The sequence below is a fragment of the Siphateles boraxobius genome, unplaced genomic scaffold (assembly GCF_051911475.1).
Source record: "Siphateles boraxobius isolate OS27281-9 unplaced genomic scaffold, OSU_SipBor_1 2, whole genome shotgun sequence".
In the NCBI taxonomy this organism is placed as follows: Eukaryota; Metazoa; Chordata; class Actinopteri; order Cypriniformes; family Leuciscidae; genus Siphateles; species Siphateles boraxobius.
The window spans coordinates 10,561,993-10,579,197 of NW_027508810.1; the positions used below are offsets into that span (position 1 = coordinate 10,561,993).

The window sequence follows — 17,205 nt, forward strand, 5'->3', positions numbered from 1 at the left end:
CCCGAAGGGTGGTAAAATAGCTTTTTTTTGTCATTCAAGTCTCAAGTTCCCCACCTGTCAAAAATGCAAAATCAAGACATTGCAAACCACATTACCATCCAGGATTTCTAATCATGTTTCAAAGAAAGCAATGAGACCCATTAGTAGTTTTTACCTTTTATTTTCAAATAATCAAACATCTTTTGCATAATAAAATTTCAATAGAAAATGTGCAGAGGTATTATAAAGTGCAATATTCAAAAAATAAATAAAAACTGAATAAAATAGAGTTTTGAAAAATAGACATTTGTGTTTCTTATTATTGTGTCAATAACAGATGTGGTAAAAAAGAAATGAAAAAGTTCAAGTGGTGAATAGGCAGCATTTCTGATGAGCTGAGGTCCTGATGGTCGTTTTGGTGCAAAACTGAACAAAACTGGATCCTCATCTGCGTCCGTTTCAGGGTGCCAGCTTTCTTCATTAGAAGAAGATGGCTGAGCACTCCCTCCTTGTGAAGTCCCAGCTCTGCCTCTGGCTCTGCCTCTTCCTCTGCCTCTTCCTCTGCCTCTGGCTCTTGTCAAGTCAAGTCAAGTCACCTTTATTTATATAGCGCTTTTTACAATACAGATTGTATCAAAGCAGCTTCACAGTGATAACATGAAAATAATATAACAGAGTTTGTTTCTAAAAGAAAATTGAGTCAACGTCCACCTTAAGCAAGGCAGATCAATAATATTATTGAATATTAAATGTCCCCAACTAAGCAAGCCAAAAGCCAAGGCAACAGTGGCAAGGAACCAAAACTCCATCAGGTGACAGAATGGAGAAAAAAACCTTGGGAGAAACCAGACTCAGTCGGAGGGCCAGTTCTCCTCTGGCCAACGAAGGAACAGTGCATGATTTATGATTCGGGCAGCATTACAAGGCAGATTGGATCGGAACATTTAGAATATTTATCCATTTCCATCTTTTGGAAGTCCAAGTAATCACGCCGGTGTTGAGACGAGTTGTTGAGGATCAGTGCCGTCCACCATAGAGGGTCCATATCGCCGGTGTGGAGTCGTCTCTTCACAGGCTTTGTGATTGGGGTATCTGAAGACTCCGTGAAAGGCTGGATACAAACTGGAGCTGACGAACGCCGTTTTTCTCGGGACTCGCGTCCCGAGATAACAGCAGAAAGCAAAAAGGGAAAATAATTAGCGTAGCTGCTGTTCATAATGATTTCCATAACACGGGCGTAAATGATAAAAAACATGAAGACAGTGATTCTTGCGTCCCACAGTCACCCCCCTCCGTCCCCCACTCATCTCAGCCCTGCTTGTGGGTGTGGGTGTGGCTGTGGGGGTTGGGGTTGGGTGCCCAGGTGTGCTTGAGGACTGAGAAGACTGAGGAATCCACTCATCATCAGATGAACTTACACTGTAACACAAAATAATAAACTTGTAAATATCTGAATACTCGCGTCCGTTTATTGTTTATTTGTTACGATAAACACTGACCACTAACACAGCCATTTGCGCATTGGAGAACACGCTTTGTTGTTGCAAGCAAGCACGCACCACCACAATAATACATAAAACAAATAATAACTTCACAAAACATTGTTGTAAGTCTAGAAACAGTATCAAATAACATTTCAGTTTGTATTTGGTAAGCTTCGAAGTATTTACTTACTGGTCCACATCAGGATCCTCTCCTGCAACAAAAGCGGCTTCTCGCACCGAGTCAAAGCTTGCGTCGCTTTCAGGATCTGTGTCACTGAAACGGTCAATTTCTTCTAAAACAGCCTCCACGCCGACAAAAACCTTCTTCTGTGGCTGTTTACCCTTTACTGATGCCATTTCTGAAGCTAAAAACCAAATCCGTGCGCGCAGGTGTCTGGTGAGAAGCGTCTGTGCGTTTTGCGCACGTCAACAAGTGACCTCTCTCTTCACGTTCAGGCTGCAATATCACAGCCCCTGTGTGGTCTATTTGATCTCGCGACGCATTGCCGGAAAGCGGAGCGTCTAAGCTTTACGGCAATATATGCTTTATCCGGATCGAATGTTTACATATTTTCCTGGGGCCTGTTTCAGAAAGGAGGTTAAGTAAAACTCTGAGTATGTTAACCCTGAAATGAGGGAAACTCTGGGTTTTCTGTTTCAGAATGGGAGGTAAGTCAAACCTGAGAAAGCAGGGTAAGTCAAGCCTGTTTCTGAAAGAGAGGTAACTTATACTCAGAGTCAGTTACCATGGTAACTCACTCTGTGAACCTAACCTGGTCGGGAGCAGGTTTACTTCCGTAAACCCAGAGTTTATTTCGGTCTCCTCCCCTTTTTTAAGAGGAACCGGTGTTTAAACACCTCATTCATTCTTTCGGTACATTTATTCATTGCTGTTTTTTCCCCCAATTTTTTTAATAAGATGAAGTCTATATAACGTCTTAACTGGCAACTGAAAATACAGTAGATTAGTGTTACATCATGTAGTTCTAAACAAATTCTACAGAATTAAAGTGTGGCATTCACTGAAAATCACTGAACTGTGTTCATCTGTGCACCAGAAGTTGATGGTCCTTCCTCCTGCTGTTCTTCTGCACTCTGAGGACGGGGAGAGATAAGAATATCCGTTTATACTTAGAAATAAACTTAGATTATATAGGCTACTCCACATAAATAATGTGAAGAAATGTGAATGTGTAGATTGTTTGATGTGTAGTCACATAATATTAACATTTCCTCTGTAGGCTTCTCTGTGGCAGCAGAAACTGTTTCTTCATCCTCATCGTCCTGTGAAGTTGAGCATTTGGTTGAGCACATTTTATAATACTATTTGTCATAATTTCTGGTGTATTGAGTAGGCTACTTCCAACTGTCTGGGGTTCTGTTGGGACAGGAGGCTCCAAAAGACAAATATTACCATCAGAATCTGTTGGGAGCAACAAAAAACCCAACCCAAAGTAAAATATATGGAAATCAAATCAAAAACAGCCTATATAAAAAAGAATACATATGTAGACCTCCCTCAGCCATTCCCTCAGCCATTGGCCTTCCAGCATTCAGGCTCAGGGCCATCTCCATCTCCTCTGCATCTCCATCTTCATCTTCATCTCCTCTGGATCTCCATCTCCTCTGCATCTCCATCTCCATCTCCATCTTTGCGAGCCTCTTCCTTCTTTCTGTTGGCTGAGTAGAAGTCAAATGAGAATGAACATTTAATTGTTTTAATTAGACCTATGTCAAAAATGCTGCTGCACTGCAAGACACTGGATGCTATTTAGTTATTGAATATGTCAAATGTTTGTAAAGTCAGGTAGCCTACATCCATGATATGCTCAAGCCTTACCTGATTGAATTATGTTTTTATATTTCATTTTCAGCTGCTGCCATGTTCTTTTAATGCCTGCAGGATTGCACCTACATGAAAAATAAAATTAGGTTGAATAACATACTGTTCTTCCAGTTTCACCTCTGGTATTATAACAGTTGGGTAAGTTACTCTAAAATAGTTATTAATTCCTAACTACAAATGACATCTTCAACAGTGTAATTAGATTAATGTAACAATTACTATCTCTAGAAAGTATTGGTCTACTTATTACTAATTACTTTATAAATCCCATATCAACCTCAACCACTTGAACAATACAAAAAGATACCATAAACTGCACTTTTAATGCTTTCAAATTAACAATATACAATTGCATGAATTATTCTTGAATTGACCAAAGTGTGTAGAGAGAGAAGGTTACATTAAAATATATACCTTTAAAAAATGTTATGTTAAATCTACTATTGTTTTATACAGAATTGTTCTATAGTCTATGCAGTATTTAATGCAATGACATCATAATTTACTTTATATTACAGAAGAATTAAGAGTAATCCCTTTAATTAAATTACAGTATTTAGATTACTTGGTAATTACACCCAACACTGTATAACAGTAATTAAAATGTAAACTTACGCATTGACTCGAGCAACTCTTTTCTCCCAAACTAACTATCTCGCTCGCCGCTGCGGCCCTGTTGCTTAAAAAAATTTTTTTGCGTACTGCTGGTGAGAAATATTTAGACCTCTTTTTGTGTGGCGCTGTTACCATGGTGACTCCATGGTGTTACCATGGTGAATATCTGCGCTCCATTGATAATGGCTTTTTATAGTTGTGGTGCACGCGCTTAACTCAGAGTCAGTCAACTCAGAGTTGATTGAACTTACTCATTTCAGCTGTTCTGAAACCGAAAACTCAGAGTTTCTCATCTCAGGGTAAGTCAACTCAGAGTTCAAGTTTTAACTCAGAGTTGGTTGAACCTCCTTATTGAAACAGGCCCCTGGATTGTTGAATATCATAACATTAGCTTTGTGGTGTTTCTGCACTCGCGAGACATATCGAGGGATTACTTGGGCACGCAACCCCAGAAAACAATGAAAAACGGCTAATTTTGTAGAGAATAACCTAAGGTAAAGGATGATGTAGCATTTGTGGCGAACTGTGCTGTCTAGAGCAAGTAGCAGGGCAAATATTCAATAATTTCACATGTATGTTGACAAATGTTGATTGTATTCCTCATGATTCATTCGAAGTGTATTATATATGTGATTATACCTCAATAAAAATACTTATTGAACCTTCTTACTGGCAATGAGAACTTTCATTTGATATATGGTTTGTACATGTGCGTCATATTTGAGCGATATGAAAAATATGCGTGTTCAACTACGCACAAAATTATGACACGGCTGTTGTTGGGTGAAACAAGGTAATTTATTGTAAATAAGTTACTTAGTGTAAAACAAATGCCAAAGTGATGCATATCTCCAGAAAGTAGACATTCTAAGCTTTCAAACGGTACCAGATATGAGCTCCTAACTACTCCACATACATTTAAAATTTTATGTACAATATGAATGACGTCATTTTATATCCCGTATCCGGGATGGTGGACTTTGTGTAATGGGATGCATTCAAACACATTATAATTGTTTGCATTTTGTTGACTTAAGCACATTGTGTTTGTCTATGCTTGTAACTTTGAAGAAGATGAGACATTTTATGACCAAATCATACAGGAAACCAACTAATCCAAGAACAACCTCCTGGACAACAACCAGTCAGGTTTCAAAAGCGGACACTCAACTGAGACTGCCCTGCTATCTCTAATTTAAGCTCTGAGACTGGCAAGAGTAGCTTCCAAATCCTCAGTACTCATCCTGCTGGATCTGTCTGCTGCCTTTGACACGGTTAAACACCAGATCCTCCTGTCAATCCTAAAGACAAAGGGCACCTCAGGAACCACACTCCAATGGTTCAAGTCTTACCTATCAGGTAGGTCCTATAGAGTGACGTGAGGTGTCTAAGGCGCGTGTCTAGCTCCTGAGGTACCTCAGGGCTTAGTGCTTGGACCACTTCTCTTCTCCATCTACATGACATCACTAGGATCTATGATTCATAAACATGCCTTTTCCTATCACTGCTACGCTGATGACACACAACTCTACCTCTCATTCAAGCCTGATGATCCATGATGATCATCATGATCATCATTATGATCCATTAATACTAACACTTTCTTTTCTATTCTATATATATTCTAAAAAAAAAATAATATAAAGTACATGTATTGCGTTAGATTAAACTGGGAAGGGTCATAGCACTTGTCCTATTGATAGTTTAACTGCTTCTATTGTTCTCATTTGTAAGTCGCTTTGGATAAAAGCATCTGCTAAATGAATAAATGTAAATGTAAAGAGACAACTATTAAATACTATTTCTTGCCACTGTGTCTTAAAAAATATCTCAAAACCTTCATACCTCCATGGACAATTGCCTTTTTGAAGGAAATTTGAAGGTGTGCATTCAACTTGTGTCGTCTGCTTGTGTCAGTTTAAAAACACTGGGAGGTGGAAATTGTTGCAGCATGTTTTGTATGTTTTTCTCTCCGTATCGTTATATGCCTAAATTAAATAAAAAAATCCACATAAACATTGGTCAGTATCAGAAAATGTAACCAATGACATAAAATACAGCAGCGACAAGAAAGTACATCAACCACAAAACCATGAATATGTAACCTATCAAAGCTAGACAATATTAACAGATACGATAAAGTGACTTCATCGTAAAGCCCATTTACAATTATTGATTTGATATTCCACAATCCTGTGCGTTCCATTCCCTGACTGTTGAGCTAAAAAAATAAAGATGGTGTCTGAAATTTGAGGTTGGTGGTCAGTTTGTGTGTAATGTGTACATTTTGACCAACTTTTCCCACTTTTGATGACATTTCTAGCAAGAAGTTGGTATTGTAGTAATTAAATATTCAATTGGTTGTCACCAAACTCTTCTGTTTTGTTATGAAGTCTCGTGAGGTATCTTCATGCATAAACGCTGCCTGCTAAGTCATTGCCTGACAGGGCAGCCAGGCAACAAGTTAGCTGCCTAGGTTTTCGGGTGCAGCCTTAGTTTTCAATAACTCTGCTCACTTCCGGCATGAGACTGTTAAAGTGGCGCTGTCGCCCTCAGACTGTTGTGAGATATGGTTCTGCGGTTCTGCAGTTGGTTGATATTGGAGATTTAAACGCTTTGAAACATTGAATAATTTTGTGAAGCAATTGGTGGTTGATTCGAAGCTTTATAAAGCTTTGTTTCTCCCATCACTAGCGACAACTATATTATTTATAGTTGCAAGTTTAGATCTACTCTTTCTACTATTGCAGAGATAAAATATTAATGTTCCATGGAGTAAAAAGTAAATTATATTACATAATAGAAGGATGACATGGCTCTCATCTCATTTGTTTAAACTTTAACTAATGTGACGCTGTAGCTAAGTATTTAAGGTTGTCTGTTAACCAGTAGGTCATTGCATGACTGGCTGATTGGCATCCTCTTCAGCCTTCACTACAGCTGGAATGGCAGAAGTCCTAGAGACCAGTTTTACAGCAGGTAGGAGACACATACACTTCAACTTTTTAAAGGTGATAAAAAGTACTTCTGATAGCTGTCGTTGTGCAAAACAGTTTCCAAAGATTGTGGAAGAGCTGCTTACTGTATGTGAATGAGATTTCCTTTTGTGTTTTGTTTTTTTAAATTTACCCTTCAATGTGGATAAATAAAATGCAGCCTGTTCCACTTATTGGAATATGCAGTAAAAATGAACTGTTGAATAAAAAATGTATGCACATTTTCACAATAATATTGTCACATCTGTTGTGGTAAAGCAACACACATGAAGAAGGCAATATTATAAATAATCTTTAATAAACAAAGAAAACATGCAGTAGAATCACAGGAGAAATATCTACATATATCACACAGCATATCAAAGACGATATCCAGCAAAGAACGGGGAAAATAAAAACAGAAAGTATAATGAGCTCTTTTAAGAAATCATCTTTCTTAACAAAAAAAAAAAAAACATTCCACAATTCTCTAACGCTCACGTGATGCATTCATCCTTCATCACGGAGAAAAACTAATGCTCTTTGCTTTCATTCTCGCACAGACTGATAAGTTCATATGTGTAAATTACATCTAAAAAACTGCCCAACTAAAGCACACACTGATCTCCATAATGGTGACTAACATGTGATTTTTCTCCTTCAGTGATTCTGCTTGTTATCAGGTGTCTTTAATAATGCTCAATCATCACACAATCAATAACTTAAATAGCACATTAACTTTAACACTCTTCAGTGTTAATTTAACACTAATATTTTAAGACTTTAACACTCATGAGTCTTTAACACTCTTGAGTTTTTGCTGTGTACAGGAAACTGGACATCTTTATGTTGAATGTTAGAAATCAACGTTACTATCATGTTGAATTTTTAATCGAAAATTACGTTTAAAGAACGTTTAAGGAAAATTATACCTTTTAAAACACGTTCCTCTAACGTCAAGAGAACTGGACATTTTTCACATTCCCAGAACCAACACTGAATATTTGGAGAACGTTCTTATAACAAAATTCTGTTACCTGGGTTGCAACAACGTTTATTTTACGATTTAGATGTTGACTACAGGCTCTTAGTAGTACTGTGCAGTAAGAAAGACATTTCCCATAAATTTCTTAGAATTAATGAACAAATAACACAGTGTTCACGCGCCGAACAGGTTGATTGATTGTAATATTCATTTTACTACACTAAGTTTATTCTATTAACTGATCCAAATATTCATAATCAATTATAACAAGTTATGATTGATTATTCATATTTCTATAGAGCTAATTTGCTACAGATGGAAAGGATCTCAAACTGACTAGTTAGCTAATTGACACAGTATTTCCTTAAAAATAAATTCCAGCACAGGACTACGAATACAACACTAATGAAATGACCCTTCACAATAGATACTGCTTTACAATGATATACCTTCCTCTCCTGTTGAGTAATAAAAACACAATCTCTACATCACTTAAAAAACATTTCTCAAATCCCTCAGTTCTCGCCATCTCAGCAGACATGGCTAAATCAGTTGTTTTCATTCCTGGAGACCCACAACACTGCATATTTTCTCTGCTAATAAGCTGATGATCTGAATCAGGTGTGTAATGAAGATATAGAGTGCAGTGGTGTGGATCCCCAGGACTGAAAAACACTGCTGTAAATTATGATCAGACTGGCTTAAACAAGTCACTTCCAGTTCCTTTGGCTCTACAACAGCAGAGGGCACTGTTGACATTCACTAAAACAGATCAAAATGCTCGGTCACAATCAGACACTCCATAATAGGTGATTCTTTAACTTATGGTTGATGTCCCAGGGGTTATTTGTTATCAAGAATAACAGATTTCAAAATTTTCATTTTGGTAATGGTTACACAAAGACTGTCATGGAAACTTTTTACAAGGCCTTTACCATTTATTTTTGCCACCTTTCACAGACACTGACTTCGAGAATCTTGATCCATTTTAAGAATGCAAATTAAAGTTAAACTATAATTCATGCTAAAACAGTGATCTGAAGAACTGTAAAAGAATCCTAAATTATTACAATATTTATTCATATGCAAATTAATTATATATATTTCTCATAAATTACATACGTAATAAAGTTGTTTCAAAAGTAAGTGTTCTTGTTTACCTAGACTGTAAAAACAAGTTGCTGCCTTAAATTTTTAAGTACAATCAATTTGGATGTTTGACCCATTTCGGTCCCACTTTATATTAAGTGGCTTTACTATGTACTAACATTGAAATTAATAATTTGATACAATGGACTTATTGTGTAGCCTACATACATGTTTTACATTGTACTTATATTTTAAAAATACCTGCATGTAAGTACAGCTGCAACTAATGTATGCAATTACATTTGTAATTACACTGTTGACCCTTCCCTTACACCTTAACCCACCCTTAAACCTACCCATACCACCACACCTGTCCCTAACCTTACCAGTAGGCTATCACACCTCAACAGCAGCACAAGTGTTTTATAATACAACATGAAGACAATAAGTACATTGTACTTATTTTTCCATGTAAGTACATAGTACTTAAAGCCACTTAATATAAAGTGGAACCGTCATTTCAACCGAAATTACATTAAACGGTCTTAAAGTGTAAATTGCAGGTAAAATTTTTCACGAAGATAATGCAATGTGCTTATTAAACATAAAGATAAGAAACCGCCCACCATTGGTTTGTATGATTTTTTAATACTAAAATGCTGAATATAATATGAAAAGTTGATACTTTTTACACTCCCTCTCCCTTCCACTAGGCTGGGCGTGACGTCATAAAAGGGACTCCAAGCCTAGAGTTAACGTTAGTCTAACGGCAAGTAGGCTAGCAGTTATATTGGAGGAGACCTAACTCAGCAAGCAAAAATGGTTTTGATGAAGGGATAACCCAATTGTAAACATAATCGTGTGTGCTGGCTATGAGATTACCGTGATTCTGCCTGAAATTAGTGTAAATTATTCGCAAAACAAACAAATCAGGCAGCATGCGTCAAAACCAGGATGCTGCGTGAGGCATGTCAGATTAATGGATTATTTGATGATAATTTTTACTTTTCACACCGTTTTAAAATGAAAACAGACAGTACAGTATACAGTACTCATAACTTCAAAATTTATTATGTATTTCATATAATATACAATAATGCCATTTTTACTTGTTATATCAAATGTGATAATTGCTAGTAAATTTAAAATATCAAAATATGCTCCCCATACAAATTTTAAATGAAATAACGATGTCATAATATTGTGAGATTTACACCATTATGGAAACAATAGAGAATGAATTGACATTCTCTGTAATCGATTCGCTCGGGTAGCATTTTTCGACAAGGCAGCACAAATCGTCTGAACACCGGTCGCGGGTCGAGCTGCTTCCACTAAACTCCAAAACGCGTTCACCTCACGGCAGCACATACTCTCCACTGCTGATTCCATTGGGTGGCATAGCCCACACAAACACCTGTCAAACACAGCGATGGGGACATCGATCTCTTTTTTTCTTTCTGACAATGAGCATCGCTAATTAGTTGCGATTTAGCACACGCAATATCGCATTCTGTCTGCAGATGCCAGCAAAAGCGCCATTGTGCCTGTGCAGTGTGTGTATCTCTACAGCTCTGATTAGGACTACTAACACCATGTAATTAAATAATGTCTTCAGTCGTTGTCCCTCCTTGCTATTCTACATGATGACAAGATTTTGAAAATACTTTGACTTGTTCTCTAATGTTATCCGGGTTAGCACCAGGTTAACCTAGGCTAGCTCTAACTACTCACCAGGACACCTGGCCAACCCTCCACTCATTTTCCTCACACCAAGCATTGATAACTCTTTGAGGGCCATGATTTCTGGTAATTTCCTTCCCTCTCTCACGCCTGACTGGTTCAAAATTGTACATAGTCAAGCCACAAACAGAAGGAATCTAGCAGAGTATGGGTTGATACTCCCTTTTATGACATCATCACCCAATTACGGTAAAAAACATGCTACCTTTGAAGAAACCGCAATAAATGTTATTTTAACGCATTTTAAGACAGACATTTTTAAATATTTACATATTGAGCACTTTAATCTACAAATTAATTTGTTGTGGTGGTTAACCTGCAATTTACACTTTAAAGAGTGTACGAAGCCCTGAACTGCAATGTTAAAAAAAAATCTGTGTGTGTGTGTGTGTGTGTGTGTGTGTGTGTGTGTGTGTGTGTGTGTGTGTGTGTGTGTGTGTGTGTGTGTGTGTGTGTGTGTGTGTGTGTGTGTAAAAGAAATGTGTGCGTGAAGTCGAACTGCCTCGGACATGGATCTACACAAAATAGTAGCTTTTTACTTTTATCTGGGCTTTCAACAAAAGTAAATTCTACAGGTGCTTAACTAACAACATGGGATTACCATTTGTTTTAGGACGTTACAAAATATAGGCTACTGCATTCGGCATAGACTTTACAGGCGAAAGCACTTTTCACTTGGTTTACAAGTAAACCATTTTATTAAAAAAATAAAATATAACACGATGCATAATTTGAGAGATGGTGAAATTTCAAATGTTTTCCTTTATGTTAAAAAGTTACACATTTGTACCCTATTTACCCATAAAGATTACATATTAGTACCTTAAAGTACATATTTGTGCCTGTAGTGGACATATTAATATCTTTTGAAAGGGTGCCACCCCAGGGAAAGCTTTAGTACCTTTTATTTTTTAAATTGAAAATGAACTGTTTGTTTTCTAAAGAAAGGATCCAGTACACGCGCTAATAATGAATCTGCAAAATATATCTGTGGAACCATGTTTCTTTAATCATATATGGTATAAGTCTTGCAATAATGTTATATTATTGTTGGTTGAGTCATGTTTATGAATTGTCCACAAAGTTTCTCCGGCTTCTGCTGTGTGTAACCCTCTAGCAGCAGCCAGAGGCATAACTCACTGTGATGCTTCATACCTGAGTCCTTTATAATTAATATGCCCACCAACAACTTTTACTACCACGAGGCCTGCTTTTCTGGCATAATTTTAGTGGCATTCAATCTGCTTAGGAGTCACTAACATTTAATTCACAAACATTTAACAGATCGCCAGAGGTGTTTTGTGAAAGCACCTCTTTGATATGAGTTTACAAGGCATCTAACCTCTACAAAAATAATTAGCAGGAATGCCATGACTGATTACGTTGTTTTAAAGGAATTCAATGAAAAAGCACACGAATGAGGGTGGGGTGAACATCAAGGTTCCCTTTCAGTCGGCCACATTCAACGTAGTCGAAGTGTTGACTAATCGGGATCACGCTTAGGGAGCCTGTCATCTTCGAGTATTGATAAAATGAGCCAATGCACATTGGCGTGCGAGATTTGCATCTCAAACTCCACCCCGTGGCGGGGGTATAATTGCGGAAGTGGATGCATGCACCGTTTGTCTTTCGCTTCAGAGCCGATCGATGTCGATGTCTTGAAGAGTGTTGAATTTTTCAATGAGCGAGTGTGTCGGTGTTCTTCTGGAAGATTCTCCCAGTGCTGGTGGTTCTACAGCACGAGTGCAGCGGTGATTGCGAGCTTCTGAGCTCTCAACTGCTGTTTTAACAGCATCAAATTTCTGTGTGTTTGTTGACGGCTGGTTAGAGGGAGAAGAAGTGAGTGCTTCATTGTGACAGGCTGCACCATCTCCTGTCAGTGTTGCTGCGGTCATTCCCCTGTGTGCTCCGTCACTGATGAAGGGTTCTATTACCTGAAAGAGCAACACGGGTGCGTTTGCGTCTTTTTCTAGATGTCATTCCACCCATGTGTTTCTGGACGCGGCTGTTCCCAGTCCCCCTCGGACGGTCACAATAGTTGTATGACGTGTTTGGGCTTACAACACGCTGAAGCAACTTTTGTGTATAGTTCATGTTCCCATTGCGGGTACATGACTATTGCAGTGTTGAGATCAAGACTCACCTTCATCCGCGAATCTTCGTCAAGACTTCCCAGGGTACCGTGTGGAATGGGTGATCGGAGGATTATAGTAATGGCTTCCCCGCCCTGTAACTAATCCCTGTGGGCCCCTCACTCCTCTATCACACCGCAGCCGGTGGAGCTCCCCGTTGAGTGCGCTGGTCCCTCTGTAAGGTACTGACCATCTGTTTCATTCAGGGCCCCTACGGGGACAGAATGCCGATTGCAGCATCTGAGGGTTAGCTGACTTTTGGAGATGATGACTCAGCTGCGTTATCTCCCTCTGGGAGTATAACATTGCCCAAGCCAGATCCAGAGATGTCAGCTAAGCTGAAACGGGCCGCCGAGGCTATGGGGCTGAAGTGGAAACTTCCACCGTGTCCTGAACAGTCTCGATTGGATGATTGGTTTCTCGGGACGGGCCGTGCTGGTTCTCAGCCCGCCGCCCCAGTGCCTTTCTTTCCCGAAATGCATAGAGAGCTTACCAGGTCGGGGACGGAATTTTTCTCTGCCAGAAACTGCCTGAGTAGCTCCTCCCCTCTCACTACTCTTGACGGAGGAGCGGTGAAGGGTTACGAGACTATCCCTTCAGTGGAGCGGAGGGATAGCCTCTATACCCTCTTGGGACTTATCTCTCATGCTACCGCACTGCAGAGACATCCCTTTGAGCCACTGCAGGCAGCTGAGTTAAAAATCCTGTTTTTAAGAGAACAGTTCTCCTGCTTGCTTGGCCTCTGTCAAGAGACTAGGGAACCTGCACGCATTTTCGGTCGGCGAATCGTGCCCAGGAATTCAGGTCGGCCAACTCTCACGGTATCCTAAGACCCCGGATATGTGCCCTAGGTTCCTACCTCTCCCTTAAATGGGACCAGGTGGTGAGCCTGCAAGCGCTGCCCCGGAGGAGGAAGACCCATCCCTGGCTTTTCTCTGTCCCTTCCGCTCCTTGCGGTTATAGCTGGACAGAACGCAAAGCCTCAGGACCTCAGAACAGCTCTTGTCTGTTACGGAAACCAGCAGAAAGGAAGGCTGTTTCTAAGCAAAGGTTGGCCCACTGGATAGTGGTTGCCATCATCTTGGTGTGTTTACCGTGGGCTCCGGTTCGAAGTGTTGGCTCGGTGCGCCATTTCCCTCCTTAAGGCCTCATTATGCTTCTGCGTCAACTCCACGGCGTAGCTACGCCGTCACTCCTAGGCGTCGTGGCCATTTTATGGTTCTGGGTCGAGTTGAGTTGCATCGCGGTGCATCTGACCAATCACAGCCCTTGTGGTCTGCGTCACCTCGACGCGTAGTTAAAATTTTTTGGAGATGCACGTCGAGCTAAGGCGGAGGGGTTGTGATCCGCAGCGGTTGTGATCCCTACGGTGATCCCATATGTACATTCTTCCACGGTACAGCTCCTTGTGGTGAGCATGTGTCTTCCCTTGGGAAAGCCCGCTCCTGCAGTCACTGACGGGAGATCCTCTCCCATGTTGTTGGCTGGAGCCACCCCAGTGACATTCCATATGTTGTACTGCCCGGTAACGCCCAGTCCATATGTGTATCCTCCACATGTTACCTCCCTATGGGCAGGATGTGGCTTCCGCAGCGTATTCCTTTCCAAAGAAAGGAAACGCTTTCCCAGTGGTCTTGTGAAACAGCAGTGACTTCCCTGGCCTAAGCCCTATCCCGTCTCCGCCTCAATAATGCGGGGGGATCAGAAGGCTTTTGTAAAGCCACTGGAAGGTGGCAGCACTAGTGGCGTTTTAATTGGGATGCCAATCAGTCAACATGTCGACAACGTCGAACGTGAGCTACTGAAAGGGAACGTCTCGGTTACATATGTAACCCTCGTTCCCTGAAGGAGGAAACGGAGACGTAGTCCCGTCGCCACTATTGCTGGACCACCGCTGACTCCGGGCTCCGCTCGGCTCCTCAGCAAAAAACAAATGGTGCGTGCATCCACTTCCGTATTTATACCCACGCCACAGGGCAGAGTGTGAGATGCAAATCTCGCATAGCAATGTGCATTGGCTAGTTTTATCAATACTCGAAGATGACAGGCTCCCTAAGCGTGATCCCAATCAGTCGACATGTTGACTACGTCTGCGTTGTGTAAATTTGCCAAATTGAGCATATTAGTATTATTACTGATGTGATGCAGGGTTAATTTCTCAATGGACTGGTAGCATGATCTCGGCTGCAAATTTTAATCATCCTTCCACCTAGCCACCACTTATCCTGCATTAATTCAAATTCATATCAGCTCTCAAATGTAAGTCTACTAGGTGGAGAGAAAATTGTTTAATTCATGAAAGTTAGTTAATAGTCAGACATTTTAAATAGTCTTCAGACATACCCAGTGCAGGGCTCAATTTGTAGTAGATTTCTTAATTGGAGTGAACCTTTCTGGTTAATTGTGTTTATGAGCAAAATAGATGTAATGTGCTTAACAAATTTCTGTTATATAATAAAAAATGTAATGTTTATATATATATATATATATATATATATATATATAGTACTGTATAACATTGCAGTAAAGTTTTTTAATGTTTGTGATAATGGTGAGAAATAATGAGAAATAATATCTTACTGTCAGTTGTGTTGGGTTTCAGTTTTATCTAGTGTCTGTGAAAGGCACAGGGACCCAGGGGCAGAGCAAACCCTCCCTGTTTCATGTGCTTGCTGATGTGTGGAGGTGTAAAAGTATGGTTTTGAAGCAGACAGTAGACGTTTTATTTGAAACCATGATGGGTTGATCAGCTTTACTTCTGAGGAAAATGAGGGAAAGCAAAGAAGTGCTGAATTTTGTGCCAACCGGTAAGTTCAGCTGTGTTTAGTCAACTAAATCAGTGGGGGTAGAGACCTGTAAGTGGAGTTTTGGTCACTTTTGAATTTGTTTGTCTCCTTATCAGGGTAATTTACAGAATCACTTGTATTTGCTTAGACTGGAAGATTACAAGGCAAGAGAAATACTTCTCTTGTTTTAATCTTGCCAATTTTGAAGGAATATGAATATTTCCTACTCAAGTATGTGATAATCAACACTGCATATGGGACATATGCATTTTTAAGTCAGGAGTTTTAATCAGACTCTAACGTACTACTGAAAAAGTGGTGTAATATTTAAATGAAAAATTATATTTTTTTCTCTCTAATAGGATTATCTACTTAAAAGTTTTTTGGTTTTTTTTGGTGTCAAAACTCATGTTACTTATAATATTCAATATTGCAGTGCAATATTAGGTAAAAACAGTACAGGAATGAGCCAGGATTTAGCTGGTAATGAAAAGCCAGCTGAAGATGTAAGAGCAAATGTAAAGCAAATAGGATCCTCTGTCTTTGTTAGATAAACATGATTGCATTGAATCACTCTAAAACATACTGAATTTAAAAAAAAAATGGCAAGAGAAACCCTTTCACGTCAAGCTTGTCATAAGCTGTCTCCTTATGATTAAAACAAATTACGTTTGAGAACTCTTTGACATGGCAGACGGCAGGGATACAATACATTTATTATTATTATAATAATTATTATAGAAGTTAAAAGCTCTGAGTATGGGACAAGCTCAAAATAGGGAAATTCTGAAACATCCAAACTCTTAAAAGTTCAAAAAGGTAATTAAAAAGAAGCTAATATTTATACTTTTAAAATTAAATGTAGAAATGTAAAAAAAAAAAAAAAAAATTATATGGGACAGAAAAATTCCCATATTATACGATTCAATATGTTCAATATCCGGTCTGTCCTTAAAAACTTCACCCAAAAATGAAAATTTGGTCATCATTTACACACCCTCATGTTGTTCCAATCCCCTAAGACTGAACAGATTGACTTTACTCTTTTAATCACATATAAACATTGATCAGCTGATGTTTGAGAAAATATAAGGGGTCACTAACTTTGTCAATTATTTTACTGTTTTAACCATTTACTGCATTTTAAATGATGACAATACTAATTATATACATTTTTATCTTGTGTGACAATGAAAATGCCATGTCACGTCAACAACCCGAACATAAACGGTAGCTGAACCGTATTTGCTTGACGCTCGAGAACAAATCTCATTGGTTCTTCCTGAACCTCAAACGTGCTGCGTAACACGAAAATGAACCTCATTGGTTCTTGCTGAAGCTCAAACGTGCTGTGTAACACAAAAGATGTTGGCCATTGATGAATGTTTATATATGAATGCAATCCATTTTTTAATTTTTGGATGAACTAACTCTTTGAGAAACTCAAATCTGCCATCAGGTTTCAGAGAGAGTTAAAACAACTATTGTAGGGTCATTGCCAATTTACTGTAGTTCCTGCTAAAGGTACAAACCTTTTCATGGCACTATTATTCCTGTCAGCACCACAGGAC

The 17,205-nt window shown here is 39.1% G+C and overlaps 1 protein-coding gene and 1 long non-coding RNA gene across 5 annotated transcripts in view; one reads left to right on the forward strand and one right to left on the reverse strand.

Annotated features, from left to right (window-relative positions):
• Window positions 1-3,058: 3,058 nt before the first annotated feature.
• The window catches only part of LOC143744413 (uncharacterized), a 396,113-nt gene continuing 381,966 nt past the window's right edge, over window positions 3,059-17,205 (reverse strand). For both annotated transcript variants that reach the window (XR_013205843.1, XR_013205844.1), the window contains exons 2-3: window positions 3,304-3,374; window positions 3,059-3,143 (exon numbers count right to left, since the gene is read on the reverse strand). This is a non-coding gene — a long non-coding RNA (uncharacterized LOC143744413). The remainder of the gene's footprint in view (window positions 3,144-3,303; window positions 3,375-17,205) is intronic.
• LOC143744403 (solute carrier family 4 member 11-like) overlaps window positions 6,830-17,205 on the forward strand; it is a 45,503-nt gene continuing 35,127 nt past the window's right edge. Inside the window, exon 1 of one of the 3 annotated variants that reach the window (XM_077235876.1) lies at window positions 6,830-6,903. In XM_077235876.1, the coding sequence (XP_077091991.1) occupies window positions 6,870-6,903 (34 nt within the window). In that variant the 5' untranslated portion in view covers window positions 6,830-6,869. Of the gene's footprint in view, window positions 6,904-15,540; window positions 15,656-17,205 lie in introns of those variants that run through there. The other 2 variants (XM_077235875.1, XM_077235877.1) reach the window with 2 other exon arrangements.